We start from the raw sequence: 19,258 nt of genomic DNA on the forward strand, positions 1-19,258 counted from the left end.
CTCTGTTCTTATACTAAAAACGTTTCAAAATAATAATAGATTTTATGTTAAATCCAACAATCTAAAGAATGTTAGACTTTTGGGAATAAAGTCCCTGTCCTTGTGAACTCATATTTTTTCCTTGAATCTTAAAATACCCCTATCCTATATCCCAACATGCAACAGCTTATTCTTACTTCAACCTATCCTCTTAGGAACAGGGAGACAGTTTTCCTGAGCCAACAGGTAATGTTGTTGTAATACCAGTAATGATGTAAAACAATAAAAAGGTACAAAAATCATGGAAGAAATGGACATACTAAATGAAAATAATGTTGAAAGAAAACTTATGAATGGAAACTTAAAAACATAGAGGCTCTGAATTGAAAAAAAGTTGAGCTTGTGGAAGAGATGCTGAAGCACAAGGTTTAAAGGCTTCAAGAAAAAAGATTAAGGACTTTAAACATGGAATTTGAGATTAATAAATTGTTTGACTTGCTTAAAACACTGTTCTAACAACTACACATGTCAGTGGAGCAAAGATGATTAGTAAAAAAGAAATGTTTCTGAATGAAATCAGGGAGTTCCAGCAATTGTGGACTAGAAGGCAATCCAGAAAATATAACAATTACATCACACCCTAGAATTTCAAAGAATACAAAATTAAAAAAAAAAAAAAGAGGTGATTTGATGGTTGTTTACAATACAAATCATAATGTGAGGAGTTCAAAATATCACTCAACAAAGATTACCCTGAGGGCAAAACATTATTTAGGAGGAAGGAAAAATAAATATGATATATGATAAATGAAGACAGTGAAATTGTCGATGAATACAGTCTAAGAAAATCTATGATTAATGGTGGCGACATACCATTACATAATGAGATTATTATAAAAGAAAAATTATGCATCAATTAAAGGAGTAAGAGCATTGGAATTAGCTATGCTTAAACCATTAAATCTCAAATCTGAGCCCCTACTTCACAGTAAAGAGTGTTTACTGCAAGATGTTCAATGAGAGGAGATCTATAATTACTATTTATAAAACATTAATTATAGAAATACTTATAGATTATATAAATACTTATAGAAATAAAATAATACAGCAGGATTTTAAATACTATAACTTAATAACATAATTTTATTGACAATAATCAATACACAAGTAAAATTTAAAAGAAATAATTGATTTAAAAATAATACTCTAAAAATTAATTACATGTTTTGCATTGTTGGGTCAGCAAGCATCTGAGATGCAATGTTGACCAGCTGTGGATTTCCCAAGAGCATGTTTATGTCTAATGGAAGTTGAGCAGGTCCTCTGTTAGGTGGAACACCTGACTCATTATCAGAAATATGAGCACCTAGGTTAGGCCCGCCGGTGCTGGATATATTAGTTTCGGAATGAGAATGAGGTTCTAGGTTTAAACAACATAGATCAGCAACTTTTTGCTGTGCCAACTCTAAGTTTCTTCTGTAACCAACATTATCAGGTTCTAAGTCATAAGCTTTTTTGTAATTTTCTAGGGCGTACACATATGATTCTAACCCACAGTAGGCTAGCCTGGAAAAAAAGTATGATCAGATAAGAAACCTTCCTTAACTTTTTAAGAAAATAATTAAATAACTATTTATGGAATTTATGTCTTTATTAATGCAAATTACTATAGAAACATCCATTAATATAGAACAGTTATCCTTAAGAAGTTAAGAGTGGAAAAGATGATTGGAAGAGGTGACTAGCATGCTAAGAAGAATCGATATGGCTGATGAATGTCCCATGTAGAGAATAAGCATGTAGAGAGGTGGCACTCATTCCCTATACAAATATCTAATGGCAGTTCCGTGGAGAGAAAAGAATAGGTGTAGGGAGGTGGTTTCAGTGGATAAAAATCTCACACATGGATAGGTATGGGCCTATCCGAGTCTTTTCCACCGACCCTCATATAAAAAAAAAAAAAAAAAAAAAAAAAAATACACATACTCCTTCCTCCATCCCATCTGGATTTATGAACCTTTTATATTTTGACATAAATTAGTGTTAAAAAAATGCTCGACCCCTGGCTAATTTTTTTAAACTAATCTTTATTAATAATCTCACATTTCATAAAAGTGATAAGTAGATGTGGAAGGACTTCGTAACATAGTTTTTTTATTTCTTTCACAGACTGTCATGAATCATGAGGTAGGCATTGCCAAGTAAGCCCCATCCAATTAACCAATTCTTGTTGTTTTTGGACACGTTTTTTATGCATATGTCAATATCACTGCAGTACGATAAGGATATGATGTTTTCACCTCTGGATAAAAATAAGAAATGAATTATTCTCGCTATTCACCACCATACAGAAACCAATAATTTTTTTGGAAGTAAATTTATTTTGGCATGTATCCTGGTCTTTCGTAGATATCTAACCACAGACCTGGCTGACACCTGTTTTCATATACAATCCACTTTTTACTACACGTGATTATCCTTTCTAGACCAGTGCCGATCTACGCCTCAGAAACTTGGGGCACTTTTTAAGTTCGATGAAAGGGATATCCAAACATTTGAGGGAAAGATACTCAGAAGCATCTATGGCCCAGTAAAGGATGGTTCAGCTTGGAGAAGACGCACAAACAGGGGAGTCTACTTATTAATCAGTGAGCCTAATGTTGGAAAAATTGTGAGCATTGGTAGGCTGTGCTAAGCATGCCATGTGGCAAGGATGGGGACTGATGAGACCTACATGGAACACGGCTGAAAGGCCGCCCAAAGCTTCGATGGTTGGATGGTGTTGAAGAGGATTCAAGAACCCTGCTCGGGGTGAGGACCTGGAGAGCAGTTACACTTAACCGATTTAACTGGTGGAAGCTGCTTGAGGAGGCCAGGACCCAGTAATGGGTTCAATTGTGCCTATTGAAGAAGATTATCCTTTCGAGAAAAGGCTTGTTGATTTGCCTAGTAAGCAGTGAAACATATGTCTCAAAACACTTCAGCCGCAGCTGCTCATGAAGTTCATGAGGTACCCATAGATCTACCTTTTTTACTTAACCAATGGTCTTGAAGTTTCAAGAAACTGTTGATACACTTGTATTCAGTTGAGCTGCAAGTCCTGTAACTGTTAGGTAAGGGTTTTCTTCCACATTTAGCCTAAGTTTATCATTGTCAATTGCTGGTGGAGGTCCTCCTTTGGGTTAGTAATCCAAATCTGTGTCACCAGCCAACAATTTTTTAAACCACTGGTGAATTAATTTTTTTTAGGAATTACACTATTTTCAATTAAGATTAGAAATTATTAATTCAGATACACACAAATACCAATCAATCGATACTTGTCCGGTAGAGTTTCATTACTAGTTCACCATATATTTACGTAATTTTTGTAACTATAATTATAATCAGGAGTAATATTTTATAAGATTAGGAAAATAAATAAAAGTGAGTAAATTTATAATGAATTTCTAAGTAGGGTATTATAAACAATAAATTTAAAAGTTTGCTAACCATTGGTTGCCCAGATTATGTTGGGTACAATAGCTTATTCTGGTCATGAAGATGGACTACATGGTTTGGCTAAAATGTTAGCCACTAAAATAAAAGTTATTTTTTTTAATTTTTGTTTATTATATCACTCTGGTCCTAAACTAATTAATGTATAAACAATAATATGGAAAATAATCCAACTTACCCTAATCTTCCATAAGCCTTACTATATTTAGGGTCCAGCTCAAGAGCTATGTTGCAATCACGTATAGCAGCAGCATGATCATTTAGTTTACTTTTTGCTGCAGCTCTATTGCAATAGTACACAGCATTTTTAGGATCACATTCTATAGCCCTAAAACCAAGATTTTACATTTACATTTATATTTCCAAGACTTTGCCTCAGAAGAAAAATATAAGTCTAAATCAGAGATTCCTTAAATATGTAAATATGTATCCGGAATACACAAAAGAATTATTATACAATTATATAAATCAATTAAACAGTTACAGATACAAAGGACCATTAGCCACATAGGAATTAAAAAAACTGAAGTCAGTAAGACTTCACTGTATCACATTCCCAATGTCAAATCCAAGCATCATATATAAAATATGAGTTTATAATCAAACTCCAGTACCAAAAACCTATCTATTTACCTTATCCACCATATGTCTCAGACAAAGAATATCGTTCAGATGGAAATTATTCAAAAAATTCACAGCAACTAGGTGTTAATAAGTAGCATACATTATTAAAACTTGGTCTACTATCCAATAATCACATTATCACGATCCATCTATGCTCACATTGTTAAAACTAAAATTTATTCTCTCAATTCATAAGTAACTGATTCTTAAAAAAAAACCTATATAACTCAACCTTCAACCAGCCTATAAATGCAGACTTAAGGTCATTTCTGCTCAATCAAAACTCAAACACAGCTCATAAATCACAGCTTATTTAATGATGTTTTGGAATTTAGATCTCCCATAATATAAAAGAAAAACCATTACATATAAATCAATCGATACCAATAACATCTAAATACTATATACAAACATTTATAATACCAAATACTTGAATGGAATTGTTTGAAAATAGCGATGATTTATTTAGTTCTTCAGAACATGGTAATAAAAGATGTTAAACTTATTGTCGATAGAAAATAATTACTTTTAATTTGTGATTTATTTAACTTACTCACAACACTTATCCTCTTTAAAATCCAAAGGGATAGAGGCTATTTATTGGGAGATATAAAAGCTTTTGCAGGAAGTCTTATCAAACAGAAGTCATAAAAAATAATAGATAATCTTTAGGAACATTTGAAATATGTTTTATTACAATAATACACCAGAACTATCTCATCTAACTTCCATAGTGGATAGAGCATTTCAATAAATATAATGTAGAACACTAGTAATGATCCTATGTGTTATTTTGGGTAGTCACTGACTTAAACAAGGACAGCAAAGGAAAAAATTACACAGTTAAAAATGGTCAGAACACTGACATAATACAGAGAAAACAAATGGCCCATTGCCAGATTGATAAAAGAATGTAACAAATCTCACCCCAACCCCCATTAAATTAGGCCAAATGAAAAACCTATTTAACCCATCATAGGTCAATAGTATCATAGTACACAGTCCAATACTATGTCATTTTAATATTAAAATTAATCAGACGCCAAGGTAGCCAAGCATTTTAAGTTATCACCCCAGCATTCTCAAGTCAGAAGTAGTATGAATCCGGGCATGCTAGATTGGTGGTATATCTACTGAACTTAACATGGTCTATTTGGATGGCAAATCGTTTCTGAAAGCAGACAGTTTCAAATACATGGCCCCACAATAACATCAATAAATGATCAAAGGACTGATATAGGTCAGCGTATAACAAGCGCAAACAGAGCTTTCTTCTTTATGTCAAGAATACTGAAATCCCGAAAAATATCTAACAATTTGAAACTAAGGGTGTACAATGCCATGATAGAGCCAGCTCTCATACATAGCCGTGAGACTTGGGCTTTTAACAGGTACCCTAGAAAGTAGAATCGAGAGATACAAATGGAAAGTCCTTCGTACAGTTGCAGGAGCGATCATGGATCAGAACCTCGACACATGGAGATGAACTAACAGTAAACTGCTTGCAGAGACTGTTCAATCAATATCTCACAATATGAATGAGAGGAGGTTAAGATGGGCGGGACATGTGGCTTGAAGCAATCCATGAAGGTGCCTCTACACAACAGTGAATGCAAGCATAGTAGGCAAGAAACCACGTGGGAGGCCAAAAACCTGAGCTGTGTGCTGAAAACTGGAAAGCAGTAGCCCAAAATAGGCAGGTATGGAGAAGGCTGGTCTGAGTGGCCAAAGATCTACAAGATCTGTTGAGTCAACTGAAAAAAAAAAATATCTACGAAATAAATCTCAGCCTCTCTGATTAGAATAGGTTAGTACTCTGTACACAAAACCTTCCTACCCTAGTTAGATTAAAATTTGATTAAAAATTAGTTTAAAGAATGATGTTAAACTTTAAATAAAATAAATATATATTTTATTTTATTTTATAAATATATATATTTAAGTCTGGGAAGAGACTAATAAAAAAAAGTAATATGTAGATAGAACAACTTGCTCTGAACATCAAATGAACACTGTTTATTGATGGGATCCATCCCCCAATATACATCCATTGAATAGCTGACAGCCTATAACTATAACCTATAACTCCCCAGCCTATAACTCCCCCCACCAGTTTACAAACAATCCTCATAAACAAAAAATAAATATAAGAACTTGAAAAAGTTATAAGAAAAACAAACCAATATATAATATTATGTGTGCAAAGATCACAATATGCTGAGCAGAGGACATGTTAGTTCACAGTTCTGACACTAGGAGCTCTAATTGTTCAATGTGAATGGTTCTCCGTTTCTTGGCTACTGAAGACTTTTGATGGTAACAACATTGTGCTCCTGCATTACTATCACCCTAAATGGCCCCTCATAAAATTGTAACTTCTTACCCCAATTAGAACTTACTAAACCGTATACTATGGACTTAATTTTTAACGCTCCCATGGTATCGTGGACACATAAATTTTCCCGAGCCACCCTTTTGCTTTTCTCAGTTTTTATTCTACCTCACACCTTGTCCCACAATTTCCTCAGCTCTATTCTATTATTAATAATGTCCTCCTCGTTCGCAGTTGTGGCCCTGTAGTCCCATTGATGCGCACAATGTCCAAAAAGAATTTCGAACGGTGAAAATCCCGTTACTGAGTGAATAGAGTGGTTATAAGTGGCAATTGCTTTACCCATTGCAACGTCTGGCTCCAATAAAAAGCCCAAAGCTTCCAAAAAGCCCTTATCTATCCATCTAATATACCCTCAGATGGTCACTGAGTGTGCTATGCAGCCGCTTTATACCTCCCCGGCTCTTGGGAGGTCCAGGCGTGTTGAGGTGCCATACCACGTCCAGTGCTTTCATCTCCACCCTAATGCTGGCATTATCGAATTCCCTTCCTCCATGATACAATGCTATCAGGAACACCATAAAATTGAAACCAAGTCCTAAGCACTTTACTACAGCCTCTGCTGATCTGTCTTGAACTTGAAATGCCATTGCGGCCTTGCTGAACAGGTCTATGACAATTATCTACCTACATCCTCTCCAAGTGAAAGAGTCTACCTGTAGATCTATCAGTGGTGGGAGTTTCCTCTTACCTTGCTTTTGATGGGTTCCTATCGAATTTGGTGCTCAGACAGATCTTGTAGGTCCCTATTATCTCCTTTATCGTCCTTTTCATCCCCCACCAAAAGTAATGCCTGGAAAATTTCGCTAAGCCCCCGATGATTCGTTTTTCCTTGGTGGTACACGAGCATCACCTCCTGATCCCACACCCTATCCACCATGAGTTTACATCGGACAAACGACCTGTTTACCCCAATTTGCTCTGATCACCATAATCTTTTAACTTGATCAGATAGTTGTAATCTCACTCCTTCCATACCTGGTATGTTCAACCTTTATCAAGCTGGATGTCCTGGTTTTCCATATGATCCGTCTCCGCTAGTCGTTGACAATGTCATCAATTTCTGCCAAGTCCGTTTGTCTTTCATCTAGCTGGCCCTCCCCTGCCGACGATTGTTCTTGATCGGTAACTTCTGGCATATCTTGTTCTTTTTCCACTTCCGGTGAAGATTTTCACAGAAACTACATACTCCCGGATGGTTCCCATTAATCTTCTTCATCTATGGTGTTCACCATTATAGCCCACAACAGCCTGTCAGCTACTAGATTTTCCTTTCCTGGTTTGTATACAATGTCCAGATTGTATTGGCTCAACAACTTTTTCCACCTTGTAACCCGTGCTGAGGACTCTTTCAATTTCCCGATCCAATGCAGGGGTCTATTGTTGGTATGAATGCGAACTCGCCTTCCGAAAACAAGGACTGAAATGGTTGACATCCCACACTGTTCCCAACAGTTTTCTTTCAAAGCACTGTACCTAGTTTCTGTGTCAGATGCCTGCTTACATAAGCCACAGGCCGCTCGTCTCCTTCACCCTCCAGAGATAATACTGCCCCTAGTGCGTATTCATAATCGTAAATGTCTTCTGAAAATCAGGGAATGCGAGCACAGGTTCTCTTTCCAACTGCTCCAAGCAACACCGAATATTGTCTTCCATTAATGGTGTCACAATGAGTTTTCTTCCTTTCTTCAATAAGTTATTAAGAGATACCAGGTACTCAGTCATCTCTGGCATGAACCACCGGTAATAACTCAAGGTACCAACACTCTTCGGACTCCTTTCACATCTCGCGGTTCCGCCATCCTTTGTATTGCTTCAACTTTCTGAATATCTGGTTTGACTCCCTCCTTTGAGATTGTATGTCCTAAAAAAATTGATCTGCTTGTGATCTAGCAGTGATTTTTCTTTGGATAACTTTAATCCAAATTGCCTTATTCTTTGAAACACGCTTTCCAGATGGCATACATGTTCGGTCTCCAATTTACAAAACACTAACAGGTCATCCATATAAATCTGACACATGGACTCATCCCCCATAAGATGGATAAATAAAAGAAATTGTCCATAAGGCACTGAAATGTGATGGGAGCATTTTTTAATCTGAATGGCATTCGTGTAAATTCTTAATGTCCTCACTCAAACGTGAATGCTGTCTTGTGCCGGTATTTCGGGTGCATTGTTATCTGGTGATATCCTGCTTTTAAATCCAGTGTGCTAAATATTGTTGCTTTACCATACCTATCCAGGGTGTCCATGAATCGGGGGAATTGGATATCTTTCATCCACCGTATTCTCATTTAGTTTCCTGCAGTCAATTACAAATCTATAATTCTCCTTATCCCCCAGCACATTCCTTTTTTTCTTCACTTCCCTTAATGGGCTATTGTATGGCGAAGTGCTGTCTATGATAATTCCCGGTTTTTCAAACTATCCAGCTCCTCTCTGATGTGTTGACGTAACGCCAGAGGGTACCGCTGTTCCTTTATTTTATCCTCTCTTGTTTCAGCGGAATCTTATGCACGGTTTTCCCAATTGCACCCAGCGTCTCACCATTGTTAAAAAATATATTCGTATATTCCCGCATGATAGCATGTCTCCAGTCTTCTGCTTGATTTATGGCTCCTACTCATACTCTCTCATCTCTGAAAATTTTTTGGCATCTAAATGTCTTCCCCCCTATCCTAATGCTCCATTTTCCCTCTTTGTTCGTAACCCTCGCCACCCACCTTTCTTAACAGATCACACCCAATGATTGCCTGGTAATCCCAGAGAATACACCTTACTAAGTGCACCCTTACTCTAGTCCCACAAGCCCCCCATTCGCTCCATTTCTGCCTATCCCTCTACTCTACATGGGCCACCCAGGGTGATCAATTGGCAATTACATACTTGGACACAGAGTGCCCTCCCTCTAAAACTCAAGTCTCTCCAGCACCTTTCGATTAAAAATGGTGTTAGAGATGCCAGTGTCCACTAGACACCTAACATTCCCCTTGTTTTGATTATAGGCTAACTGCCATGATTTCCAGATACATTGTGACTTACTAGTATGTGGTCCCCTCTACCAACACTCTCTTAAACTCTCCTCCTGAGTTCTTCTTCCTCCTGGTATCCACCTCCATCCACTCTTCTGTCCACCATTATTCCTTTGTTCTGTACCTTCTTCCTCCGTTTCCAAAGATTCTGATACTTCCGTTGATTCACTTGCTGATCCAACTGCCCTTTGTGAGATACCCCTTCTCCTCACCCTTTGAGCGTTCACCTCCACTGGCTCCGCCTGGTTTGTCTCTCTCCTGCGATATATGTAAGGGCACTGCCTGGCAATGTGTCCTTCGGTTCCGCACTCAAAACACCTGGTGCATGGGCACTGAGCCATTAAATGTCCCGTTCTTCCACATCCATGGCACTTACAGTCCTCACATTGCCCGTTATTCTTCGGTCTAGGATGGCTTGGCCATTAGTTTCCATTTTTGCCTCTTTCTCTTCCACCATCCTTGTATTCCTGTTTCTTCCAGGGTATCCTTATGGTTCTTGGCTGCCTGTAAGTCATCTTTGCTGATCCAGTTTCCTCTACTTCCATCCTTGACTCCTCTCTTGTGCTTGAATCGATCATCTCTTGAGCGCACTGAACAAAAGATTCTTCTCTTGGTAAACTTTCTTTTCTTCCAGTCTCTTTGGTCAACTGAACTTTGAGGATCATAGTTATGAACCCCATTCTCCCATTGGCCTCCTCGACATTTACTGTTTTCCTCATTTTATCAGTTATTTGGTTAAACCGGACAAGGAGAACCCTGGGCTATTGCCCACTAGATTGTCAAGGTTTTCTCACCTCTCTTAACAGTTGGAGGATGTCTTCTTCCAGAGTCCATCTTCCGCCTCAGAAAGCTTTCTTCAATCTCTCTTTGACTATGGGCCATTTAGTTTCTTCGTCTGCCTGTATTTGTTGGTTCAGGATACTACTCTTTATCCTACATACCAAAGACACTTTCAACAAGTCCGCATCTCCTTTATTCAATAAATCTTCCACTACCTTTGCTTCTATTTGAGCTATAATTTGGTCACCTCCCTTAATAAAATGGTTTAACTTACCTATCTCTCTGGTGAACCATTCTAAATCCGAAATTGCTTTATGCAGGTCCTGGGAAAGCGCGAATCTTCATCCATTATAATGCATTAGCATGTGCTGCTGCCATTGTTGATGTCGTTGTTGGTACAAGCATTTAAGCAGAATAAGAAAAAAATATTTTTTTCTAATGAATTTCGACCTCAGCACTTGTTCCCAGGTTGCAGCACCGGTTACTGGTACTGGTACTGGTATTTGGTGGGGGAAACAAGTCCGGCAAGTGGGCCTAGTGGTCCTTTTAGCCAACCCCTGACAGCTACCTAGGTTGCCGCCGCATACCTACCAAGGTGGAAGTGTCAAGATTCATTCTTCGGGACCCCCAAAAATGAATGTTAAACTGCCCCAGGTGGGAATCGAACCCACAACGTTCTGAACCGAGCGCACTGGGACCTGCACCCCAACCCGCACGGCCGTCACGTCCCTTCAGCAACAGTTAAGTTACTGCAGGAAGAGACTAATAAAAAAGGTAATAGGTAGATAGAACAACTCACTCTGAACATCAAATCAACACTCTTTATTGATGGGATCCGGTACTAAATGAAGAGGTAGAGACAAAATTGAACAATAGCCTTTACTCTCCCCAATGGAAGCAAAAAATAAACATTGTCAACCAATATTTGTTACCAGGACTCATATACCCTTTCCAGACTGCGGTCCTTACAAAGATACATCCTGAGATGCAGTAAGTATCTATTGATACTTATAAGTCCTTTGAAGAATGAGCTTTGGTATTCGTCATTTCAAAAAGGCCTAGAAAGCAAATAGATACATTTGTGAGAAAAAGTACCTTCAGGGTTGGAATGGTCTAATACCTTATTAGCACTGTGCAAACTGGTGCTCGATTAGTTGCTGCGACAGCAAGAGGTACACATTCCCAGTGTGGAGCCTAAATGTATCTCACGTGGACTCAAAAAAGGAAACTGGCCCCCATACAGATTTGGTTCTGCTGAGAGTCACAAAGACTTACAGAACGGTGTAGCATGAGGCAGTAGAAATAATGGCCAGAGTTACACCCCTAGACCTCATCCTCGGGGAGGATTTCATTAAATATGAAGTGAAGAGTCAGGATCTGGTAGCCAGATTATTGGGAAAGACCGGTATCTTCGCCTTTATCAAGTCAGACATACCTTAGATGGATGAAGAGAACTATCCTTTCTTCCAGGAGTTCATCTACAGGTGGAAAGTATGCACTTTACACTGATGTACTTTCCATTAGGATGGGTTTGACTAACAGGCAACTGAGTCACCGGGAGAGGATAAAGAAAACCAGGAGGGCTGAACTTACTGGATGGATACAGTGGAAAAAGTGCAGCCCCGTCAGTAAGGTGCTAAATCAAGTGCTGGGCTGCACCAGAACAGAAAAGATAAAAAGCATTAGTGCAGTTCAAATACCACATGAATCAAAATCTACAACAAATGGCAAAATTGCCATCATAAATTGTTCATTTTACTTCCGTCGACCACTAAAAATCTTAGATATTTTAACTAATTAAATTAAACAAAACTAATCAAATTTTTGAACAAAAATTATGACGATCTGAGAATGATTAAGCCAAAAAATCTTTGGTTATCACTGAATATTCGGAAACCAGAATATACAATCACAAAACAGCAGATAAAATTCCACTTCCATCTCAGATTAACAGTTAAGACAAAAAAAGAATTAAAGAGTACATTATGTAATCATTAACTGTTACAATTAGTTTTAATTATAAAGCAGCAATATCAGTATAGTCTAAAAAAATATTAGATAGAACAGAAAACCCAAAGTGTGCGCTCCCCAGAGCACCGCAGTGCTGTCATAAGGGTGCCGCGAAAAATTCAGTTATTTGGTAATTTTTTTGGAATTTCACATCTCAAATTTTTCCACCAACAATCGTGTAAGCTGACAAAATTCCAAGAATTTAGCAACTTTCGAGTCTTTCATTGGTTTCTTTCCAATCTGCATCTTTTAAAACGGCTAGTGCGCAAACAAGGCTTCCTCACCCATGCTTTAGTCACTAAATGGTACGAAAATAGTAAGTATCTATTTTTAAATTTTTGCTGTTAAATGGGTAATCGCTTTTAAAAAGGAAAGTTTTCCAATTTTTCAAGAGTCAAAAATTTAGAAAAAATCTGATGTATTAAGGTCAGTCACTGTGGAAAAAATCCAATTTTTTAGGGAGTCACAAACCGAAAAAGATAGGGAACCTCAGACATACACTCACCTCGAATAAAGTTGAAGAGCTTCTAAATACTGTCCGGCACTCATTGCAGCATTACCTTCAACTTTAAATCTTTCACCTTCCACTTTTTCTTCCTCAGTTGCATCACTCCTATGATGAATCTGAAAAATAAAATTATCCTTAAGTCTTGATTTAATCAAGGAAAGCATCTTAATAATTAGAGACCAGATTTTCATGCAGTCAAAAACTAAAAAACTGGAGGCAGAGTGAGGATTCAAGTTAAAAACAGAAACAATGAACGTATTTATGACTATAGAGCTTATTCTAGAGAAATTTTTCTTCATTGTATCGTAGTTAGACAAAATCACTGGTTAATACTACCCCAATAATATTTGTCACTTGTGTTAATTTTTTTTTTTTTTTTTTTTTTTGTTAATTTGACTCTTTGAGTGTTAAAATATCCTTTGCCTTACCTCATATTTTCCTAATCTAAACTATGAACATAAATAAGGAAAAAATAATAAAATAAATAAATATTGGAATAAATACCTATATATGTATAATATGAGAAATTTGGTTAAAGCATTCAATTTTATGCTTTTCAAATCAAAATCATTTAATTTAGGTTAAAAAGTGCAAAATATGCAATTTTATTCAACAAAAAAAACAAAATTATGCAATTCAGACCAAATAAGAACAAAATGTGAAATTTTATGCAATCAATTCAAAATATTATTCAAAAGATTGTAAACTGGATAGATAGCATGTTACAAACAACAGAATAAAATGAGAAACAAAATGGAAATCACGTCTCTAATTATGATTTTTTAACAGCCCGGATGTAATGGAAGGATTTCTTCAGCTGCCGCCGATCACAGCAATTATTGGATGAACTAGGTGGATGAATTAAGAATAATTGAACTTGTATCATGAATTATTAAACTGAATACTAATGATTAGTTTTGTGACATGATAATTTATTAGATTTTTTTTATGAATAACAGACTAATTGGTAACAATTGTTTCATAGATAAAATTAACAGAAATGCAATTTTGGGCAGAAAAACCTCAAAATGTCCACATTCGAGCAGTAACCTCAAAACGAGTAAATTTTTGCAGTAACCCCAGAACGTGCAACATAAAACTAGTGTTATTAGTTAGACTTGAAAATATTATGGTTTCGAGCCTAGAATATGAACTGGACTAGTAGTCACTGGAAACATCTCATTCATACAACACCAGTTTGCCATGTTTTTCCATTCATTATTTTTAAGAACAATACACAATTAACAATTATGTAATCATTAAAAAAATATTATGTATTCATTTTTTAAAATATTACACATATTAAATAAATGGTGTAAAAATTAAAAAACTCCATATTAAAAAAAAAAAAAATTGGCCCCTTGTAAATTGAACCCCCGGTTAATAGGGCTCTGGTAAATGATACTTAAAATTTTTTTTCTGAAATCAAATAAATACTTGGTATCTTTATTCATTTTTTAAAAATACTTAAAAAATATTCATCCACATTGGTTGGTAACTAAAAATAATTTAATTTATTTTTCTTAAGAAAAATAACAATAAAATGGCCAAACAATAAAAATCGCAACAATCCAAAAACCTTAGGAGGCTGTAAAACTAAGCCACAAGAAATAGAGCAAACTATTTGGTATGGTTATTTACATCAATGAATAGTCTAACATGCCAAGTTTCATCAATATGTGAGATGGTGTGCTTGAACTGATACAGTATGACCATTGTATATTTTAATTTTTTTTTTTTCATTTATATCATATGAATTAAACTTCTATACACAAAGTTGTAATGGTTAAGTTTAATTTTGTATCAGTATAGTTTAAACTTCAATTTACTATTAAGATTTTAAAATTGTTCTAGTTATAAGGAGATCTTGATGGGTAAGGCTTGGGACTCTGAAATCCAAGGCCTAGGTTCCAGTTCCGCTGAGGCAGATAATCTATTTATTCTGATAAATCAAACATGGATCGATTCTGGAACTGGTAGACCCTCCAATAGTATACCCAGCATCTATAAATTTGGTACCCTGCCCTTAATTGGACAGGTAGTTCAAAATGGATGCTGACTACACCACCTCCTTGTATAACCATTAGTCAAGAAACAGTACATCCTCAGAAACTACTGAACTCAAAACCTTTCCTAGGTAATAGTAGTTCAGGTTCATTTATTGATCTTTATGAATTGTATAAAGTAACCTAAAGTAGAATACTTATTGAGAATCAGATTACCTTTTTTATTGAACTTATTGTCAATTAATTATGGTAAATCGATGACAGACATGGTGCAAATAGTAATAATGAAAACAAAAAATAGTATTCTCCAAAATAAAACAAAACCTAATTTCATAACTTTACAACTGACATTATAAAGAAAATAAGTTGCTAAGAAAATAAAACTAAAATTCACTCACACAATGCATTGCCCAAGTTATATTCCTAAATGTGATAAAATAATGAAAATTGCCATATATCGTAATTAATGTGATAAAATAATGAAAACTTACTGAATTTTCGTAGTAATATTTGTAAATTTCCAATAAAGAGGGTTCATTAGAGCGTCTTACACTGCTGACATTATATATGTTCTCTAAACAGTGAATAGCAACTTCTAGACCTTCAGCATTTTCAGGATCCAGATATCCAGCATGGAATTCCCCTCTCAAGAAATTGAGGATTGAAGATATTACACTAAGTTTGACATCATCCATGGCCTAAACAATAATAAATTAAACAAATAAAAATCATAATAAGCTAAGAAGAAATATTTATGGTACTTCTACATACAAATATTACTGTTTCCATACTCAACTTTATATAAGGTACATGAAAAAAAGCTGATTTAAATTTGTATGTATACAACACCTACATTATTGTTTTTCCATTAGATTAGGCTCAGTTAAAATGAAAATTAAAGAATTAAAATACATAAAGTTAAAAGAAAATTTATTTTGTGGTGGCGGTAGATAGCTGTTCAATATGAAAATTTTCTAGATAATCAGTCTATTAAGAATAAAGAAAGGGTAAAATTTTAGAAAGACTATAACTCTAATGATTAATTAATTTCCTTTAGATAGTCAGTCAACAGATGATAATACTATTTGTAATGTTTGTAATAACAATAAAGTATATTTATGCATTTTAGTTGGAAGAAAATATAATAAAACTACAGAAAAGGGGGTTTAGGGCGTCAATCTTCATTCCTTCCAAATATCCCTTATCAATTAATCTTTTTGACATCAAAAGAGATCTGACCACAAAGGTGGTGTTGATTTATAAATCCACGACAGCCTTGAACCCACAATCCTACTTAAATTCCCAACTTCTGACTGTCATCAAAGCTGTATTAATAAGTTTTTACTATTAATACATTACTTTGTACTTTATAGAGAAACAGGGATCAGTCATCCTGCTAGGTCTTTGAAACATTTTTAAGCTTGACTTCAACGCCACTCTAGATAATTTAGTATATGGAACAAGTTTACACCTAACAGGAGAATTTTTTGTGAAGATCCCAATCATGAGAACCCACCTACCTATGTATACTTGCAGCCATTGAATGTTTTTTTCCAGACAGATACAGCTATAGATCCTGGCACAACAAAAATTTACCCACCCTCAACTACAATGATGGTTTCATGAGTACTTGTGCTGAGATAGGGTGCATTAGGCACTACAACGACCTTACATTTGTCTTATAAAGTTATGAAGCTGGAGATCTGAATAAAAAATAAATGTGTCACTGCATCAAGAGAAAGACTGAAACCTGCATTCATGGTCTAAGAAAATTTTGAAGTAAACCTTTCTGTTCAATATTCAGACTCTAAACCTGTATTAATCTCGCTGAAGTTCATTGATAAGCCTGCAAATAAAATGCTGAATATAATACATACGTAGTTTTCTTCATCATTAAATTACTTTCTTTTTTCAACAACAACAACCTGGCAACAATGGAGTTCGCTAATTAGTAAGTAACCTCCCAGTTTCTTGTTGACTTTGTGTTAATCTGTTTGTCCTGATACCCCAATAAAATTATCTTTGTTATCTTCACACTAATAACTTATCATATCCCAAAAGTACATGTCTGAATAAATTTAAAAAATATTTAAATTGGAGCCAGATGATAACTGCAAAAAGATGTTTTTTTGTTAGATGGCCTCAACTGAGAACCAATCTTAAAACAATAACCACAAAGTTAATCCTCACCATAAAATTGATACACCCTGTCCTTACATGTGGTTTTGGGACTTGGATAATGACTAGGACTGATATGCATTCCTTGGAAAAATTTGGGAGGCACTGTAGTGGGCATGTCATGTGGCTAGGATGAATGATTTGACGATCCCAAAGATTCTCACCAAGGTGCTTCATGGAACGTGACAGTGAGGACAAACAAAGATAAGATATCAGGATAGTATACCCCATGATGCAAGGTGCCTGCTTGGATCACATACCTGGAAAGTGGCTGCACAAGACCATGACAACCAGAGAAGACTTATCAAGGAGGCTATGACTTGCTAACAGGTTATTGAGCCGAAGAAGAAAGACTAGTGGAAGTAAAATTAGCGGGGTTCTACTATATGTGGAAAATGAAAATTTTCATATTCTTTGAGTTTAATATTTACCAAAAGCATCTAAGCTAACTAAATGCTTATAAACATAAAACTAGAGCCCAGAAAAATAAGAAGGCCCAGAAATGTATTTTTGAGACTTAATTTGTAAAAATGCTTCAGTTAAATTAATAAAACCAACAAATTCTAAAAATGAGATTTTCACAGTCTTACTAAAACATGGTAGCGGCAATATTGGTAGTCTTTAAATTTTTGAAAAGTTAAAATCATATAATAATTGCCTACGGAAGTAACTCCTGGCGTTTTTGTAGTAATTACATGGCTTCTAATTTTCTTTTTTGAACAAAGATGATGTACCATCCATCACCACAGTCTTGCTGTCTTTGGACTTCAAGAAAAATATTTTTATTGAGTTAAACAGTCAAGATTACTAGAAGATCAACATCCTTTCCATCCAACAACAACTGTGCAAATCACAGGTGGCAGGATAGTGTGCCACATGAAGCGAGATGCCTGCTTGGATCTCATAACTAGAAAGTGGCTGCACCAGATCATGAAATAAAATTGCAGATTAGTGCTTGGAATGATGAATGCTATTAGATAATATATAACATCAGCACTATCTTCGGATTGCTCCAAAACTTTACTGATGGCTTTCAATTTTATTGAAATTGAACCATCACCGGTTAAAACTTGTCCAAAGCAAGAAATAAAATCTGGTGTTAGCAGAAAAACTAGACTTTTTGTGAGAAAAAGGTAACCCACACTAATAAGTATAAAACACTAAATTAGATATGTTGGCTCTTCTCGCCTTGGGTCAAACAAAACAAGTTAATCAAATGAATTCAATACAATTTTTGTGTTGAAAATTTACACTATAAATACACAATATATATAGTGAAGGGAAGAAATTTTTTTTAATACTTAAACACAATTTGTTTTATCTCCAGTTAATCTGACTTTTTAATGAATCAAACCTATATCTGGTCCCAACATGGAAGGAGATTCTACTAGACATTACTTAAACCTGATGAAAATGACATCCTACACCTTCAATTCAATGTTCTAGTTTTTTTTATAATTCAATTAATTTAATACATTAATGTACAATGAACTTTGTTTCAAGTTCAATCAATTCAATTTAAAAAAATACATACTGGATGATATTCACTTTCTTAGATATTTAACTAAAAGTTTTGCATATCTTGGTAAAACCTTAAATATTGAGAAGGGAGAGAGATAATTATATTATTCTAAAAAAAGCTCCAATAGCCCAAGAGAAATACATGAACAGTGCTGTATAAAACATCAAACGAGCCACCATTTTAAAAAGAAATGAAAGATGATAATGAGTTTTGTGGTTCACCCTGGAGTGACCTCTGACATTTTGAAGTCATATTAGAAAAGTTGCAGGCGGTTGATGCGGAAGATACTTTATTTGCAATAACTTTATTGATATCCATAGATTTTCCATATATTACACAGCCTGTGTAATCCCACCTTGTTTCTCAATTCTAGTACTTAAATCACATCACTAAATCATTTATTACCTGTATCCAATAGCAACATTTTGTTACTTAAGTTTATTTCTTCAAAGATCTATATTTATATGACCTATGTGCCAGAAGACAGTAGATTATAACTGTTTTTGATTTTTAATCATCAATTTACCAATTTTCCATTGGTTAAGACACTCTGTTACAGTTATCTGAAATGACACTTGAAATATATTTTAAAAAATCCCCTCCCCCCTTTGGAAAAATTATCAGACCCCAATTAGTTTATCCAAATTTTATCTAATTTGTTTCCATATTTTACTCATTATTACAGATTAGATTTATGTAATGTCAACTTTGTACACAATTATATAT

General features: G+C 35.3%; 1 protein-coding gene across 2 annotated transcripts in view; it reads right to left on the reverse strand.

Moving 5' to 3' along the window:
* Positions 1–19,258, reverse strand: part of LOC106683636 (small glutamine-rich tetratricopeptide repeat-containing protein beta) — a 30,564-nt gene that overhangs the window by 7,723 nt on the left and 3,583 nt on the right. For both annotated transcript variants that reach the window (XM_067049905.1, XM_067049906.1), the window contains exons 3-6: positions 15,324–15,530; positions 12,824–12,942; positions 3,656–3,805; positions 1,201–1,545 (exon numbers count right to left, since the gene is read on the reverse strand). In XM_067049905.1, coding sequence (XP_066906006.1) covers positions 1,201–1,545; positions 3,656–3,805; positions 12,824–12,942; positions 15,324–15,527 — 818 coding nt within the window. In that variant the 5' untranslated portion in view covers positions 15,528–15,530. The remainder of the gene's footprint in view (positions 1–1,200; positions 1,546–3,655; positions 3,806–12,823; positions 12,943–15,323; positions 15,531–19,258) is intronic.

Source organism: Halyomorpha halys, unplaced genomic scaffold (assembly GCF_000696795.3).
Source record: "Halyomorpha halys isolate HHAL.00 unplaced genomic scaffold, Hhal_1.1 Scaffold500.1, whole genome shotgun sequence".
Taxonomy (NCBI): Eukaryota; Metazoa; Arthropoda; class Insecta; order Hemiptera; family Pentatomidae; genus Halyomorpha; species Halyomorpha halys.